Genomic DNA, 19,613 nt, shown 5'->3' on the forward strand with positions numbered 1-19,613 from the left:
TCCCTATTCGGGCGCCAACTGTGAAAACATAAAAATAATATGAGGCCGGGAAGCCCAAAAGAAACACACCAACACAGGTTACAAAGAACATACAAGTGCTTTATTTAAAAGCTACAACAGTTACCAAAGTCAATTGACAAACGGATAGCTATTCGGCTCTCAGAGTAACGTAACAAACTTCAACGAAGGTTCGATGCATTAGTAAGAGAGACCGTACATTGGAATACTTGGGTCTTTTATATGATTTGTCCAGCCCTTGGCCAACCCCCTCGCGGGTTAACCATTCTAAGGATCGGGCCTAAGGGTTCCTAGCCAGGTCAATCCTATAATTTATGCATTCTGATTAGTTTCGCTGATATAGTTGTACATTTACACATAGGTCAGCAATAGGACAAGGTCTCAGTTCGCGACCCCAACAAGTAGCCTGCAGGCATATTAATTATTCATGTGTGCGGAGGTCACAACGGCCAGAATCTTACTCAGAATGTCATTCGGCCTCCATTTTGATGTTCAGGGTGACTTCCACATTACAAGAGAACCTAAAATGGCGGCTTAATCCAAGATGGCGACTTAGATTACTTTTTCTAAGGTCAAGACCTTGCCGCAGAGTTTATTCGCATGATGTTTTAGACAACTTGGCGTAGGCTAATACACATACAATTGCTGAGATAGGAGGCATAATATTGTTTCAATTCCGACAACTAGCGTACAAATAAGGGAGAAGGTAAGATGATATTCAGCTGCCGTTCCATCCAATCACCAAATAACTTTGTACTTTTGTTAATGCTTTGTTTTCCCATGTATGGAACTGAACCAAAAAGAAAATACAGGTTCTTCCCTGTTCTCCCAAAATCATCAAGGATCACATTGACACCCTCGCTGCAGCTGTGCCTGACTTCTGCAATCACTCTTTCGCCACTGGAACCTTCCCTTCCCCACTGAAGCACTCTCTTGTGCACCCTGTTCTCAAGAAACCCTCAGCCGACCCCCTACTCCCCAGCTAACTATCGCCTGATCTCCATCACTCCCTTCCTGGCAAACTCTTCAAAAAGCTGGCCATCTCCCAGCTAAATCTTCACAATGAATATGTTGGGTGTCTCCATGACCACCAGTCTGGCTTCAGAGCAGCCGGAAGCACGGAAACTGCTCTCCTGAACATCTGTGAAGACCTCTCATAGGAGTCTGGGCATCTTGGCTTTACACCACCTTTTTAATTATCAACCTTTAATACGAGCCTTTCTGACATGGGAAGAAGACCACATTTTGCCCTGTTTGACATCATTCTGCAATTAAATAATATAGCCTTCAAAGACCAGCCAGAGTACAGCTAGTTAACATTCTGGATATTGTTAACTTCAAGTGTAGGCCATTTCAAACGAGGAACATGGTGGTTCCATTAACTTCTTTTTCTCCAGAAACTCACACTGTTTCAAGAAGGTTCTTGTGGTCTTGATGCGGTCTAGACGGTCCTGAATATGTGTGATTCTCCCAGACTTCAATATCATTTCAATGTCCTCTTCTGCAACTCTCTGATTCAATATGCACCCAAAGAGATGTCTTCTGCTTGGGTCTCTGAAAAAATAATTTCACCTGCGAGAACCTTTTCCCGGAAAAACTAAGGAGTTTTCCTTTTCACAAGTGAAGTCTAATCGAAGGTTTTGCACCCACGGACTGGCACACAAATGTATAATTCAAGAGCAACATGCCCATGCCTGGATGTATTTCCTTTAGACTTTTTTTCAGGGACTAGGAAAAGATGGTCAGTGTCTTCCTATTGGCAGTCGCTACTTACACTAAACAGGCTTGCAAAGCTGGCCAGGCTTGGTTCTTTTCCAAATAAAAGGTTCTTTTTATTTTTATTATCTTTTTAAAATTTTTTTGGGGGCCCTGGTTACAGGGACACTCGGCGCCATTTTTGCAAGCTTTTCCATTGTGATTTTTGAACTTTGATGGAGGATGTAGTCCTTCACAATTGCCATGATTATGTAAATAGAAGCTTGTGCAATCATATTTCCTCAATGTTTTTTCTTTCTTGCATGTCTGGTGCCTTTTTGATAACTCCCAGCAACTAAAACTAACCCTAATATTACCTTATTCCTTTTTATCATGAATTTGCCCTAGCTGGTTTTGGATTGTACTCCTCTTCCTGTCTTTATTCATTTCAATTAATATGAAGTATAATACAAGACTCCAATTCCAACTTTTCTGGCTAGCTCGTTCACGTCAAAGGGCCAATTTTGTAGCATTACTCTACACTTGATGTCTATTAAGCAACATCCTTCAGATCTACTAGAGTTGTTCTTTAGGCACTGATGCATGTTAAATCTGAACAATGTCTGTGTGCGTGTGTTTTTAAGATACTGTTCAGATTTATTTTTTATTTTTCAGTAATTCTTGCTTTTTATATATATATATATATATGTATATATATATATATTGCAAATATATAGCACTTTGGGACCAGTGATGAGTGACACTTTCATATTTTGTTTTGCGTCATAGCGCCTTCCGGCCATCATGGCAACCTCATCTGAAGAAGTATTACTCATTGTAAAGAAGGTGCGCCAGAAGAAACAGGATGGGGCCCTTTACCTCATGGCTGAAAGGGTGGCCTGGGCCCCAGAAGGAAAAGATAGGTTCACTGTTAGTCATATGTATGCAGACATCAAATGTAAGTTGAAACATTGTCCACATTTAAGCACTTATTTATGTATGTTTTTGTATTCTTGAATAGTGTGAACTATCAATGCAAGATCAATGAACATAGGCCTTTCCCAAATTGTGTTTATAGAAATCAACCAGTTGGGATTGTAGGGTCACTATTTTGTAATATTACATTTACGTTTTTATAGGGAATGGGCCAGGCACCACAACGCTTTGACATCACTTAAAATGTCTTCCATATCCGATTTGGTTCCCTTCATCTTCCTGTGTTTATTTTTTGTTGTCTATTTTAGCCTTACTGATTCTCCAGTTGCTAATTTGTTTCCTGGATAAAAAAATGAAATGCAAACAAATGTAAAGGTTTGCATGCATGACATTAGCTAAATGAAGCATATTCTTACACCTGTCACATTTGTGTCACAACATACATTCATTCAAATTGACAGCTAGTTCACACAATTATAAATCTGCCAATTGTCTCCTTTTGAATTTTATATGGCTTAACTCTCACAGGTGTTTAACCAAAGAGATTGCACAGATCCTCTTTTAAAAAAATTTAACATGTTAAAATTCATCAGTTTCCCCTCCCCAAGCCTGATCTGAAATTATCCTGGGTAACAAATCAAGTGGCGCGAGTCAATTTACAGGATACTCAGTCATAGACCTTGCATATGTGTCATTTAGTCCTTCGCCGTAGTGTGACCCCCCTCGTCAGATGCCCCCACCAAAGCAAGTCACCACCCAGGTTTGAAACCAGAAGAGCGATGAGTCTGAGGAGTCAACCAAACAAATGTACCACTATCTGCCATTGTGGCAGTGTAACTTTATCTTGTGCAAAATAAACTCAAATGGTATGATACGATTTTGGTAGAAGTTGATAAAATACATCTTTTTCATTCACATACTAATGACTGTGGCTCAGACTTGCAATACAAGTGGTAAATGGTCACTTTTGCAGCTGTGTATCAATCTCACTTTCAAAGTGTTTTACACTTATGCCCTGAAATTGGACGGAGAATTTAACCTGAGGACCCATCTTGTATTCTTTTCAAGGAGGTGTGATGAATCCAGCGATGTCATCGCTCTCTCTCAGGGGAAACTCGCATCCCATATGACCAGGGAAGGGCAGCCGCTACCTGACCCTGGGGTTGGTTTTCTGAGGGAGGATCATAGGAGGGAAGGAGACACACTGGTATGGTCATGGCATCACCCTTTACACTCAGAACATGATACCCCCAACCAGAACTCTCATCCCTTTATGGCTTAGTGGTGTAGATCCAGTTCGCCCACCTTCACCAATAGTAGAACTCTTTCTAACATCTTCTGTATCTACACTGAGATGAGGAAGCGCATCGGAGCAATACAGAGCATGGAACTGGAGACACGCTCTAGTTTGTTTGTGACAGTGTTTAAAAACAGGAATTGTTAGGATCGAGATTCACTTCACCCCACGCAGGTCTGGAAGCGGAGAGAAGCCAGGCTGTCGGATGTACTTCGACGTGAGGCAGTGGAGAAGCTTTGCGCCGTTAAGGGAAGTTGGAGCATCTGCCAAATGCCCTTCTGCTGCAAGGCAGAGCCGTGAGAGAGCAAGAACAAAAAACATAAACCCACATCAGAGCACCATCGCAGCGCCGGTGAGCCCACAGTGGAGGGTTGGGGCACAGGGTTGTGTTCTGGGAACATATTACTCGCCGAGTGGGGAACAAAATCCCATGGTTTTCATACCAAGTGTTCAGAATAATCACAGTGCTTCGGGGGAAGTTAAAGGACAAGTACACAGAAGTAAATAAAAGTGAAGGACTGTAAGAAAGAGGTTCTTGGAGAGGTATACCCCCTTCTGTCCTCAATGGTGATGAAGATTGTGAAAAAACCTGGCTGGAGAGTAAACCAGGCAGTGTGATTGTGAGTCTGGGACCTGCTTCAAATACAGCGAACATTGGAAAGTCTTGGCAAGCCCATGGGAAGTTGGAAACTCAAGAGAAGGGAATGCTACCTCTTGGGCTGGAAAGGTGAATAAAGTGTGGAAATCGGAGTATGAAAGATACCTGTGAGTGTGCGGAATACAGAGGAAGGGAGCCAATGTTAATGGCGTATGCTTCGAAAAGAACTGCGACTTTAAGCTGGGAAGAAGCTGAGAAATTCTGGGAGAGGGGAAAACCCCTTTCTGAGGATTGTGGAACTTTGTTTGTACACCTTTTTGGAACATTGTAGAATTTCCAAATGGCGAGCTGAAATACTTTATCCCTTCACACATTTCTTTGAGTTTAGCTTGTAAGGGTCAGGATAGGGTTTTGCTCACAGGTGGGAGAACTCTTTATTTTTGGACATTCTGGCACTGACCTCCTTAGTTTTGTTGAGGCTGGGAAACACCTCTTAGAGATGTCTTTTTCCAATCCTTCTTTTACTTTAATAAAAGTTTATAGGATTCATAATGCCTCTGTCCTGATTGATTACAGAGCTCTCCTACTTTACACACTTTTCTGTACTTGCTACCATCCCTCACACATTCCTAAACTGTCGTAACTATGAAATCAGGAGGCTTCCTATAAAGGGTTTAACCTTTACGATCAAAACCCAGTCTATCAAGACCCAGACTGGGATCAGGCGAAGGACCAGGGCTCGTGGCACACCCCGCCACATACCACTGACCCAGACATCAGATGTCTGGATCCCCCTTCTACTCCTCAGCAGAGATTTATCTCCAGTTGACGACCAAATGCTGTTCAGCTCCTTCTTAAAGAGAGTAGCCAATCATTTCAAAATTGATATGCACAGAGCCATCCCTGACACAGACTTTGTGGAGGACATCCTCAAGGAAAAAACTCTGGTTAGCCAAACCATCCATTCTATTAAAAGGCGCCCGGGCCCCTTCTTTGCTGTCCCCGTCTCTTACACGGGCAGTCAACTCGAGTCACCTGACCCCCTCTACATTAGGGGTCAGGCAACACCAGACTCCTTGGTTGTAACGACCACTTGCAAAAGGGCAGGGGTACCACTGTCCTCGGCAAAATCCCCTCTGGACAAGGACTACAAAAAACGTTACACCCTTGGTAAGCGGGTCACCGCCTCTGGGGCCTACTCCACAAGAATCGGCAAGAACACCACGCTCCTTGCGAGCTACAGTGATGTTCACTGTGGCCTAGTACAGAATGGTCTTCAGGAGGTTTCAGAGCCTACCCAATCATTCCTGCTGGCGGTTATGGCAGAAGGCAGACAAGTGACCCAGAATATCCTCGAACACCCTGGATTGGGCTAAAACAGCTGGACGCACCCTTGCTCAGGGAACCCTACTTAAGAGGCATACCTGGTTAAAGAACTGTGGGTTTAAACTCGAGGCACAAGCCTCCTTAATTAACAAACATGTGGAGGAATCCAACCTATTTGGAAAGACGGTTGATGACCCCCCAGAAACTGCAAAAAAGAGCACAAGACTTTGAAGTCACTTAGCCAGATTATGGCTAAACCTTTTCACCAGTGCGGTGGCTGTAACACCCAGCAGTCTTTCCGTGGCCAATCCTTATTCTGCTCGTCCCAAGGTCAATATGGCTCGGGTGGGAGGTGGGTATCCCCTGGTCCTCCGGTCAGGGCTCCTCTGGCAACTTCCAGTACCAGCAAAGAGACTCTCGTATGGGCAAGAGCAGAGGCAATGACTCTACTCCCAAAGACTCTCCGGCCTCCACCTCCAAGTGACTCGCTGGTACGGGTCCCCTCCCACTCTTCCCCGGTCAGGGGGTCACCTGTCTGGGAGGGGATCCCTTCAGACTAAAGACTGTTGCCCACAGGTACTGTATCTGGTTTCTTCGACCACCTCGCTACCACCCACCAAGAAGCAGACAAAAGTCACCAGAACACCTGTGCATCCTGCTGGAAGTTGTTCAGGTCCTGCTGGAAAAGGGCGCCATCGCAGTCTTACTTCCTTGTACCCTAAAAGGATCTCACCATGCGCCTTATTTTTTTTTTTAGACCTGCACCCTTCCAACACGGAAGCAGGGGGATTACATGGCCGCATTAGACATGAAAGATGCATACTTTGGTATTTCAATGGTTCCAGCGCACAGAAAGTACCTCGGGTTCATGATCAGTTCAAGTATCTCCCCTTCAGCATTGGCTCAGCCGCAAGGGTGTTCACAAAGGTACTGGCGGTAGTGGCCGCTCACCTGCGCAGGCAGTCCATCCCAGTCTATCATCCTCGACAACTGGCTCATGACTGGGGAGTAGTATGGAATGTGCCAGACAAATACCTAGAAACCGGTAGATCTCCTCTTCAACCTAGGATTCTCTATCCACAAGAAGAAATCCAGTCTATCCCACAGCCAGGTCAAACAGTTTCTGTGGGCTCTAATTCAGACAGAAGACGGGACTTGTCTTTCCCTCCAACGAGAGGGTTCCAAACATGATGTTCCATATCCCTCACTATATAGCCAGTCAGCAGGTGACTGTATGGAAAGCCATGCGACTGATGGGGATGATGGCTTCCTGCATCTACCTAGTTCCTCCTGTTAGTCTGCGCATGCGCCCCATGCAAGCGTGGCTCTTGAGCCAATGGTGACAGGCCACCGGCCAGTGGGGTGATCTAGTGGTGGTCTTTGCAGCTTTCTTTCAGTCTCTGTAGTGGTGGTCAAGGGAAAACCTTTTGCAGGAGAAAACCTTCATCGCCACCGCAGTAGAAGCCTCCTTCAACAGACCTTGCATGGCGTGTGGTCTCCCAAGAGTAGCGTCCAATCACATCACCCTGTTGGAACTGCTAACAGTGTTCAAAGCCCTGAAGGCTTTCCAGTCACCCCTCCAGGGGAAGACAGTTCTAGTCCTCACAGACACTATTATGGCCATGTACTACTTGAACCAACAATGGGGCACTCGCTCTCTCGGGCTGTCCAGACTGTCCAGAACATCTAGAATTGGGCACTCAAACACATGTTCCTCTCCTCACAACATGTTCCAGGGGAACTCTATCTTCTGGCAGACATACTCAGCAGAGACCACCCTCCCCCCCCCCCCCCCCCTACCTGAAGAGCACGAATCGCGGCTACAAGAGGACATTTTACTTAACGTCTTTGTAGGATGAAGCTTCCCAGAGATCAACTTTTTTGCCACCCTGGAAAACGCCCAATGCCCTACTACGCCTCCAAATATCCACAGAACTGCTCCAAGGGGAACGGTCTCTGGTTAACATGGTCCGGAGATTTGCCTATGCTTTTTGCCCCATTTCCCCTTCTCAACAGAATAGTGTATAAGATACACTAGGAACCAGTCAGAATGATCCTGGTGGCCCCAATGTGGGCCCGCCAGCCTTGGTTCTCCCATGATATGATATTTATAACGCTATTCAGAACGCGCTTAATACCCAGAGTTTTCTAAGCACGGACCTGGGGATCGAACCGGTGTTGCTCTGTGTCTCCTTGTTTCCAAGGAGAGCATGTTACAGCTGAGCTATCCACCCATCTCATTGCAATGTCAGTCTCCCCTCCCAGGAAGCTGCCATGCCCGTACAACATGCTGTCTCAAGATCAGGGAGAGACACTGCATCCATGCCCCCCAACACAATTTAGCAGCTTGGCTCCTGAAGTCCTAGAGTTCGGGCACCTTAAACTCCCTCGGAGATGCATGGACATACTCTGAGGCTCGGAAACCTACCATCAGATATTGCTACTCCAGTAAGTGGAAGCGCTTTGTTACCTGGTGTATTACCAAGGGCATCAACCCTATGGATTGCTCCCCTAAAGATTTTGTCCTGTACCTGACCCATCTGTTAGATTCAGGACTGGTTTTCATTTCCCTAAAGGTCCACTTAGCCTCTCTTTTGGCATACAGGTCGTTCCAGCGCAGGGTTTTGTGCTGGAAGATTAATTTGATTAACGCTTTATGGAGGGGTAAAGAGACTCCTGGATGGGATCTGAATGTTCTTACTAGACTAATGGGACCTCCCTTTGAACCATTGCACAAGGCTAGCCTTAAGGCACTCGCCTACAAGACCGCCTTCCTAGTGGCGATCACCTCTATAAGGAGTTAGTAAACTGAAGGCACTTTCGGTTCGGGGCCCCTTCGTCATGTTTCACAAAGAAAAGGTGGTTTTGCGCACACACCCACGCTTTGCATCCAAGTTTATCTCCAAGTTCCATGTAAACCAGTTCATAGAACTACCCACTTTTTCCCAGAACCCCACTAACGTGGCAGAAAGGAGCCTCCACACACTAGATGTGAAGAGAGCGGTAATTTACTATCTGGAAAAGACAAAACCGCTGAGAAAAACAAACCAGTTCTTCATATCGGTGGCAGCTGGTAGAGAGGGGGGACGCTGTCTCCAAGTCGGCTATTTCCAACCTAGATACACACTCTAGGTCTGATCTCGGGTGGGACAAGCAGCGCAAAGACCTATCTTTGCTACTGTTCCTTCACACATCCCACCACCATCTCTGGGTACTGCTCGCTAGTCTATGCACAGCATGTGATTCTAAGCAGATCCACTAGCATCAGAAGACCTACATTACTCACCGTAATGGTATTTCTGATGTTTGTTAATCTGCTTAGAATCACATGCTGTGCATAGGTCCGACATCCAGTGGTCACTGCGGAGTATTGCATTTTGTTTTTCGTAGTCGAAAAAGGGGACGTTGACAAGGCGTGTCTGTAACACTATCCCTATAGTGACGTGCGTTGTACCCACAATCCATCACGCATCGAGGTCCCTCAGATTGTTTTTTTCCGCCCAGCTTCTGGTCGCCTTAGCAGAGCTCCTAGAGAGACATTGCAAATACTTACTACGGACCTCGGTCCTTAATTATACTTATTATATTGTTAAAGATTCCTCCCCTCGACGTTAGCTGTGAAGCTGTTTCTCCGCCGAGCAAGTTTTCGACGGAGGGGAAGAGATGGAGGAGATCCTTCGGCGCTGCTGAACACGTGGCCTGGCCTCGCCGGCCAACATACAGTAGGGAGAGTGGGGGTTCGAACTTTTATCTTCTTTGAGAATGTCTTTCTTTCTCCCCTATCTTTCCCTTGGGGTTGTTATCATCAGTTATTATTGCCTCAGCTATGGAGAGGACACCTTTTAAGTTTTGCCCACGCTGTAGGGGCAAATACACTTGGAAGGACAAACACAAGCTCTGTAATCATTTGCTTGCCCCTCGATCATAAGGACAGCTGCGCGGCCTGTAAGCTCTTGAAACCAAGAACTCTTGAACGAAAAGTTAAGAGGTGGGCGGACTACGCTATGTCGAAGTCAGTTTCCTCACCCGCCGCCGCTGTTACAGAAAGTGACGAGGAGGGTGATAACTTGACGTCCGTTACGGAAGTCGTTAACCCCCAGAAGGAGCGCTCGCGCTCCTCGACGTCCGTCCCCGGCCCCGACGGGCTCGGCTCAAGCCCTGCTTATGGGGATGAACACCCCGGCGACAAGGACGCACATAGACCCCATAGGCCTAAGCACACAACCCACGGCTCTTCTTCGTCGAAGACGAAGGATCCATCAGCGCCGAAGGGGACGCAGGGCACTCCGGCGTCTACCTCAGACCGTAAGGGTCTCAAGCCCCACCCGCAAACGCAGCCGCGACCAGCGATTGGGCTTTCATCAAACACGGGCGCTACCTCAAAATCATCCGACGTAACGCTCCATAGAGTGGCCGTCGAGGAACAACGCGTAACGCAGGCAACGTCGACACCAGAGCCCTCTACTGACAAACTCGTTGTCGAGAGCCTGGCGAGAATTGTTTCCGAAGACAAACGTAAGCGGACGACGAAACAAACGTCGAATACCGCACAAAAAGCTATGGAAACGCCGAAAAAGCGCAAGAGTAGCCAGGAACTGCCCCCTTCATCTAAGGGCACTTCTGTACTACCGGAGGGCTTTTCAGAGGGCGACGGAAACCTTTCTTCGACGTTGTGGGAGCGTTCTAAGCGTTTTGAAGGTGAAGACACTGATTTCCCCCCTCTAGACTATTCAGGGGTCCCCCATGAGACCCTTGAAAGACTCCATTCTTGTGTGGAGAAAATGGAAAGGTTTTTGGGAAGCCAAAACCCACCCACACCCAAAAGACCAAGAGAATGGCCCCAGGATGACCCTAGGGTCAAGATTCCTAGGCTGTTTCCCCCTTCTACAGACGTATATGACCTCACTAAAGAGGAGCAATACTTCCAGGTAGATGAGGAGTGTTTGGGTGGAGAGGAAGAACATGAGGAAGAGGGGTTTGAAGAAGATCCTTACACTAGTGCAGGAGCTTTTGAAGAAGATACAGCTACCTCGCAGCCCTGGCAATCCCCATCAGTGCACTCAGACCCTGATGTCTTTCACCCTTCTCCTCCCAAGGATTCACCTATTGGAAACACCTCTCCCATAGATGACCAACCTTCACTTAATGCACTATTGCGCAAGGCAGCAGCGCTTTTTGAAATACACAGGGGAGACTCTTCCTGACATAGACTTTGTAGAGAAAGTTATTAAAGAAAAAGCCCCTGTTAGTCAGTCTATTCCGCTCCTGGCTTCTATAAAGAGAAGAATAACTCCTTCCCTTTCCAATCCTGCCTTAGAGGGGTCAACTGTCATGATCTCTGCTTCCAAAAGGTCAGGGTTTTCCCAACTCCCTTGGAAGCAGATCCATAACCCAGGTTCCGAGGGCCAACCAGTCCCAATTGGGACCTTTTGGACCCAGTCCTGGCGCCAGTGGCACCAGGCTCATAAATGTGCCCAGTCCCAGCGCTGGAAGCGCCGGGCTCATGATGCTTGGGTGGACTTACCTGCAGCAGACCATGCTGCTTACTTGCCTGCCAGCTGAGCCTCTGATCCTCTTCTGTTTGGAACTACTTTTCCTGTTGGGTGGGGCAGGAGCCACTCCCTAGATTCAGAACACTGGAACTCTTCTGGAAAGCAGGAACTCTTTTCTTACCTAGGTGTGGCTGTGGAAGGAGACACCTAAGCACTACAGGAGGCTATTTAAACCACACCCGGTGGTTGAATCTTGCTTTGCGTTATTCTGCATCCTCTGCAGCAGAACGCTCATCGTGTCTTCTGCATCGGATCCTGGGCCTAAGGAAAAAGGCTTACCATCCTGAATCCAGTCTTCAGCAACACCTATAAAGACAAGAAAGAACAGGTTAGCATTCCGGCATCTGAAAGACAAAGGCTTACCTACTCTTCGTGCGCTCCGGAGGTCTTCACACTGCATTCCGGCATCTGAAAGACAAAAGCTTACCCACTCTTCGCACGCTCCGGAGGCCTTCGGCGCTGCATCCTGCATCTGAAAGACAAAACAAGGTGCGTTTAAAGACATTGGGGAACTTTGATACTCACGTGCCATTACTCCTTTCCACATCAACCCCAGTGGGTATTCCGGCACCCTGCAGCCGCTCCGAACTCGTACCTGCAAAATAAAAGACAGAGCGCATCGTGAAGCAGGCAACAAGCGCTTACTTACGTGCTTCCAAGCGCTTCTATTCATCATACGGACTCCATCTTCAACTCACTTCAGCCCGTCATCCGCCATCGCCGGAACCTGCAAAACAAGAGACATCATTGCTAAAGACTTTAAAGACAATAGAATTACTCGAAACTTACCGTTCGTGCAGTAAACGACGGACAGCAGTCCTCTGAAGTCAAGAGGCCTGCGCTACCGATCCAGTGAAGAAACTGGTTACAGCACCCTGCCCCGAGGCAGATGGAGAGCTCGGCATTCACTTACCTAAGGTGAGAGCGTTAACCTTTGGGGGTCTACAGGAGAGCAAAAAAAGGAAGAGATAGGGACACCCCAATAACCCCAGTTCATTAATCCCATATTTTCTGTCTGCAGACATCTTACTCTTGAAGTCAGGCATACAGTGCACAGAGGTCCAGCCCAAAGAGCCAACCGGGTGCTACACATCACCTTTGAAGATACGGTAGTCGCCCAGTCAAGACCGGCGCCTCTGCGAGAATCAGGTGAGCGTTACATCAACCCTCGGATAGAAAAGCTCTTCAGCCCTTCGTCCTCTGACCCTTTGTACATCAGAGGACATTCTATTCCGGACTCCCTCGTAGTTACTAATACAAGAAAAAGAGCGGGGGTACCACTATCCACTAGTGAGGCACCACCTGACAAAGAGGGCAAGAAGCTCTATGCACTTGGGAAGAGAATCACGACCTCCGCCACCTTCTCAACTAGGATTGCAAATAACAATTCCCTACTAGCTAGCTACGCAGATGCACAGTGGAGCAAGCTGCGCAGCGAAGCAGAGGACGCACCAGCACCCCTGCGTTCACGCCTGTTTGCTATAATCTCAGAGGGAACTCTTGTAAACCAGGGCATCGTAAAGAACTCCTTAGATGCCGCAGAGACGGCTGGCCGTTCCCTGGTTCAGGGAATACTTCTCAAACGCCATGTCTGGCTGCGCAATTCGGGATTTAAGCCAGAAACCCAGGCTTCCCTGATAAATAAGCCCATAGAACAAACACATCTGTTTGGGAAAGCAGTTGATGAGGCCCTAGAACATGCGAAGAAAGAGTTTGATACCATCAAGACTCTTGTCCAAATTTCTAGGCCCCCTAACAGACGCAGCTATGGCAATAGACGCTCCTTTCGTGGCCAATGCCAGCAGCAAAACCAACAGCAATTTTACTCTGCTACCAACTGGCCCTCTAACCAGGGTAACAACACCCAGTTCAGTCAAGGAGGCCAACGCCGTGGCATAGGAAGAGGTCGCGGCTCCAGCCCCAAAGGTTCCACGCCCAATACCAACAAATGACCCGAAGATTCGGGTCCCCTCCCATGCATCACCGGTCGGGGGCCGGCTAACATCGTTCCTTTCAGCATGGGAGGGAATATCGTCAGACCGCTGGGTATTATCCACCATAGCCCACGGATACTGCATCGAATTCAACGGTTCCCCGAAGTACAGACCCCCACGGAACTGACGCATGACACCGGAACACCTCACCATTCTTCTTCAAGAAGTAGAAGAGCTACTGAAAAGAGGCTATAGAGGCTGTCCCCCTATCTCAGGTAACAGAAGGTATTTATTCAGTGTACTTCCTTGTACCCAAAAAGGACTTAACCATGCGCCCTTTATTAGATCTGCGCCCAGCGAACAAGTTTGTCAAACCCCAAAAGTTTTGTATGGTGACCTTGCAGGAAGTAATCCCACTGTTATCACAAGGGGATTACATGACAACACTAGACATGAAAGATGCATACTTTCATATTTTAATGTTGCCAGCGCACAGAAAATACCTCAGGTTCAAGATAGAGAACAAACACTACCAGTTCAGAGTACTACCCTTCGGGATAGCATCTGCACCAAGGGTATTCACGAAAGTACTGGCAGTGGCAGCGGCCCACCTGCGCAGGTTATCCATTCCGGTATACCCTTACCTCGATGACTAGCTCATAACAGGGGATTCTTACGAAACATGCTTCTCCAATAACCAAAAGACCGTAGACCTTTTGTCCCAACTGGGCTTCTCCATCAACGAAAAGAAGTCCAGCTTAGACCCCAGCCAAATCAAACAATTCCTAGGGGCTCTAATTCGAACAAAGGACGGCCTCGTCTTCCCCTCCAACGAGAGGGTCCAAAACATGCTGTTTCAGATCCCCCATTATGTGGCAGGTCGAGAGGTGACGGTACGCAAAGCAATGCGCTTGCTAGGGATGATGGCGTCATGTATTTATTTGGTACCTCGCGCCTGCGCATGCGCCCAATGCAAGAGTGGCTCTACAGCCAGTGGTGTCAGGCCAGCGGACAATGGGACGATCTAGTGGTGGTCTCGCAGGCCTTGGTTCTCTCGCTACGGTGGTGGACAAAAGAAAACCTGTTATTAGGGAAAACTTTTGCCACACCCGCAGTGGAAGCCACTCTAACCACAGACGCATCCCTTACAGGATGGGGGGCCTCACCTATCCCATCAGACTGCTCACGGAGCGTGGACTCCGAGCTTAGCATCCAAGCATATAAACCTGCTGGAACTACTAGCGGTGTTCAAAGCACTGAAAGCCTTTCAGGAACACCTACAAGGAAAGACAGTGATGGTCCTCACAGACAGCACCACAGCCATGTACTACCTCAACAAGCAAGGGGGCACTCACTCTCCAGGACTGTCCAAGCTGTCCCAGAATATATGGAAGTGGGCTCTCAAACACAACATGTTCCTACTATCACAACATGTACCAGGGGAACTCAATCTGCTAGTAGACCAACTCAGCAGAGACTTCCCCCTGCCCGAAGAGTACGAATGGCAATTGCACGAAGACATCGTCTTCGACGTCTTCACGCAATGGGGGTTCCCGGAAATAGACCTGTTCGCAACTCTGGAGAACTCACAATGCCAAAGTTACGCCTCCAGGTACCCCCAGAACCAGTCCAAGGGGAACGGTCTGTCGATTCAATGGTCAGGGAAATTTGTTTACGCCTTTCCCCCGACTCCCCTTCTCAACAAAGTGGTACACCAGGAGCAGGTTACCATGGTACTAGTGGCCCCAATGTGGGCCCGGCAGCCATGGTTCGCTCACTTGATGGAGATGTCCCTATCTCCCCCAGTGAAACTTCCCTGCCCGTACAACATGCTGTCACAGGACAAGGGCAGGACACTGCATCCATGCCCTCAGACCATGAATTTAGCAGCCTGGCTCCTGAGATCATAGAATTTGGACATTTACAACTCCCGCAGAGATGTATGGACATCCTCAGGGAAGCCAGAAAACCTAATACTCGCCACTGCTATTCTAGCAAGTGGAAAAGATTTGTCATCTGGTGTAGAGGTAAGAGCATTAACCCGGTTTACTGCTCTCCCACTAACATTGTTCTGTACTTGACCCATTTACTGGATTCAGGTCTAGTCTTCAATTCCATTAAAGTCCACCTAGCGGCACTTTCTGCATACACCACTTCCCAACTTAGTGTCGTGGTGGAAGATACCAGTTATCAAGGCCTTCATGGAGGGGGTAAAGAGAATACACCCTCCAATAGCTAACCCAGCTCCCTGATGGGACTTAAATGTGCTACTTTCTAGACTCATGGGCCCTCCTTTCGAACCCATGCACAAGGCAACTCTTAAAGACCTCACTCTTAAGACTGCTTTCCTAATAGCTATCACCTCCATTAGGAGAGTAAGTGAACTACAGGCTCTTTCTGTACTAGACCCTTTCGTAACAGTTCACAAGGATAAGGTGGTTCTACGCACACACCCAAGGTTTGCACCAAAATTCATCTCGAAATTTCATGTGAACCAGTCAATAGAACTACCAACGTTCTTTCAAAACCCTTCCAGCTTGGGAGAAAAAAGTCTGCATACACTAGATGTAAGCAGAGCTGTCATGTTCTACATGGAAAGAACCAGACCACTGAGAAAGACTAATCGGTTCTTTGTCTCTGTGGCAGCAGGAAGAGAAGGAGATGCAGTTTCAAAGTCCACTATATCTAGATGGATTGTTCAATGCATCACTCTCTATTACACTCTTGCTAAGAGAGAACTACCCTTCAAGCCAAGAGCACATTCCACTCGAGGCACTGGGGCTTCCATAGCGTTCATTGCAAATGTTCCCCTTGAGTCCATCTGCAAAGCGGCTACCTGGAGTTCTGTGCACACCTTTACAAAACACTACTGTCTAGATGCACACTCTTGATCTGACTCCCAGGTGGGACAGGCAGTATTAAAACATCTTTTCTCTACTGTTCCTTCTCATAACCCACCGCCAACTCCGGGTACTGCTCGCTAGTCTATGCACAGCATGTGATTCTAAGCAGATTAACAAACATCAGAAGACAATGCATTACTTACCGTAAAAGCATTTCTGATGGTTGTATCTGCTTAGATTCACATGCGCCCACCCTTCCTCCCCGCTCGGATGGAAGGAACATAGACATCCTTTTCTATATTTCTCTTTTCTGTACTCGCTCACGTCTAGAAGGCTCCCTCAGGGCAGAAAAATACAAACAGAGGGACCTCGACGCGTGAGGGATTGTGGGTACAACGCACGTCACTATAGGGATAGTGTTACAGACACGCCTTGTCAACGTCCCCTTTTTCGACAACGAAAAACAAAATGCAATACTCCGCAGTGACCACTGGATGTCGGACCTATGCACAGCATGTGAATCTAAGCAGATACAACCATCAGAAATGCTTTTACGGTAAGTAATGCATTGTCTTCCGATGATTGTATCTGCTTAGATTCACATGCGCCCACCCTTCCTCCCCTCTTGGGGTAGAAGGAACATAGACTTCTTACACCTTGTCTCTTCTGTATTCACTCACGCAGACTATAAGGCTCCCTCACAGCAGAAAAAAACAACCAGTGGGACCTCGACGCTTGAGGGATTTTGGGTACACTACACGTCACGTTAGGGATAGTGTCACAGGCACACCCATGCCGACGTCCCCTTCGATCTTCGAAAAAAAGATGCAATACTCTGCGATTACCACTAGATGTCGGACTATATGCACAGCATGTGAATCTAAGTATATGCAACCGTATTTCTGATGATTGTATTTCATTTTCAGTTACCAGTTTAAATAGGAAACTCTTCTCATTAGAAAAATGGGTGCAGATCTCTTGGATTTCATCTTTCTATAGTGGGAAAAGACCCACTTAAAAGAATAGCTCCCTTCTTGGAGAGCCATCTCTGGTGCTTAATTCCAAGAGGAGTCCTTGTTTCCCTACTCTACCTTCAAGAGTGAACATTTGCCATCTAGAGTTCTATTGGATTTCAACCATAGAACCTCAGTCTTTCCCTGTTTATTTTATACCCAGAAATCTGCTTCAATGTACTTGCTATATCTACAACTAATTGCATATCACTGGGAGGATCTGCTAAAGTGAGAGTATAACATCTGCATAGAGTAGGAGATTGCTTTCTACATTGCCTGTGAAAATCCCCTTGGTTGGTGGTCTACCGAAGCTACATGCTAGTGTTACTAGAACTCGGGTGTGAACAAGGGGCTGGGGGGCGAAAAAACAAAAAAGTTAAAAAATGTGTGCATCCTCCTAGCATTACAGCTGCTGATCAGGTATCATAAGGTGTTCTAATACAATTGATGTACCTGTCGCTAAAACCAAACTCTGTCGAGGAATGCAATACTCTTGTCAAAGGCCTTTTCCACTCGTATGGCAATCAAGGCTGCAGCGTTACAGAGTTTTTTTAAAGCTCTGTGATGTCGGTGACTGATCTCAAAAGCTCAGTCGAAGATCTGTTTGCTATGAATCCTACTTGATAAGCCCTTCTTCGAGGCCTGAGCTATGCTTAGGTACGGTCAGCTATAATTTGTGTGAGGATTTTAAAATCCAAATGAAGCAAGCAGATGGGTCGCTAATTACTGCACATTTGTGGGTCTCTGTGATGCGTAAGGATTACCACGATATCGCCCTCTTTTGTACAATCCGGGAGCGACCCTTGCCCCAAGAAGGCATTAAACAATTTAGCAAGCAATGGACTCAAGTGGGCAATCATTGTTATATAGAATTCCAAAGGGAAGCCACCCAAACTTGAACATTTTCCAGATTTTACACCTTTAGTGGCAGCGGGTAACTCCTCTACAGAGATGAGACTAGCTACAGCTCACAGTTCTAAGGTCAAAGCCTCGTTCAGTCTGGGAAAGGCAACACACCCAGAAAACTATCATAGAGAGATTCCTGTCGTACCCATTCGGAAGTTATCAAATCAGAATATACTCCACAATTTCTCTGAAAACTAATTTTAGAACCATCTGATTGACGAATAACAGGTATGTGTCTGCCAGTTCTTTTATGGATTTGGTGCGCTAGAAACTTCCCAGCCTTGTTACCTTGCTCCTCCTTTCTTTTGTCATTCTTATGTAGAAAGATATTTTTCTGTATACAGTCTGTTTCTAATAAGTCAACAGCTGTCAAAGAATTACATCCACTTAAGTGTTTCTACATGCACCCTACAAAGGCTTCTTGGAGGATTCCAATATATGAATTTTCTCTACCACTCTTTTCTTCCTTGCTTATCCCATCTTAAGGATGCCCCCTCTCCCCCTACCTCAGAGCCTCTCAAAGCGTCTGAAGACTGGTCTCAGGAGTGTCATTAATATATAAATATTCCTTCCAATATATTCCATAGAATGCTCTTTCATTAGTAGTTTCAATTATTGTATCCCCACATCATCAAGGATCTAATATGTCCTGTTGTCTTCCACCGAATATAGACTAGTGCATGATCAGAAAGTGCTGGGGCAAGGATATCTGCATCAAGCACTTCTGCAGAAAGCAGTCCGGAAATGAACATTGTGTAAATCTGAGAAAACATGAGATGTCTTGGAGACAGAAATGTATAGTCTCGTGTGGAGAAGAATCCAAGCATCTGTGATTCCAGAGTCAGCAATCCTCTTACTGAATACTGACCTACTGGGGTTCATGAAATGCTTGGGAATGTGGGATTTCTTCAAAGCACTCTGCCACGTCATTCCTACATACATATGATGGATCAGATTTAGGAGTGGTGATCAACATTTTATTCAGACCGGAGATGAGGCTCGTTGTACTGTGGCAGAAAAGACCAACTTTACTAAGTATGTTGGGTTTCTGTTAACCTCGCTCTACCCCAAACCCCACACCTCCCCTTCCCCTTTGCTATATGACTGTATAGGTCAGTGATGGCTAGTGCATGCGTTCTGACTCTTGGAATCTGCATTCCTCTTTACATTGCATGCACAATTTAATAATTCCAATGACGATCATACGTGCCATGAACTTGCCCTGTCTCCATTTCTAAAGTCCCTGTTCTTATAATGGAGTGTGAATATACGGTTCCCATGGATCAGTGTCGAAGGCTCTGTGAACATGGATAAATCCTTTTTGAGAGCCTTCCTATCACAGACCCTCGTGTTTTAAAAGTAGGGTAGTGTCAAGAAGAATCCAAGGTCCCACTCCAAGATGGCCACCTTGGATGCCCATGTCTGGTACAGCACTGTGTCATACCCAGAAACCTAATTCGAAACTGTGCAGGATGCTGACGTGTCCTTCATATGT

General features: G+C 46.7%; 1 protein-coding gene across 2 annotated transcripts in view; it reads left to right on the forward strand.

The window, feature by feature from the left end:
* GTF2H1 (general transcription factor IIH subunit 1) overlaps positions 1 to 19,613 on the forward strand; it is a 1,239,907-nt gene that overhangs the window by 67,084 nt on the left and 1,153,210 nt on the right. For both annotated transcript variants that reach the window (XM_069623786.1, XM_069623785.1), the window contains exon 2: positions 2,503 to 2,671. In XM_069623786.1, the coding sequence (XP_069479887.1) occupies positions 2,518 to 2,671 (154 nt within the window). In that variant the 5' untranslated portion in view covers positions 2,503 to 2,517. The remainder of the gene's footprint in view (positions 1 to 2,502; positions 2,672 to 19,613) is intronic.

Source organism: Ambystoma mexicanum, chromosome 11, assembly GCF_040938575.1.
Source record: "Ambystoma mexicanum isolate Mex_15411 chromosome 11, UKY_AmexF1_1, whole genome shotgun sequence".
NCBI classification, from domain to species: Eukaryota; Metazoa; Chordata; class Amphibia; order Caudata; family Ambystomatidae; genus Ambystoma; species Ambystoma mexicanum.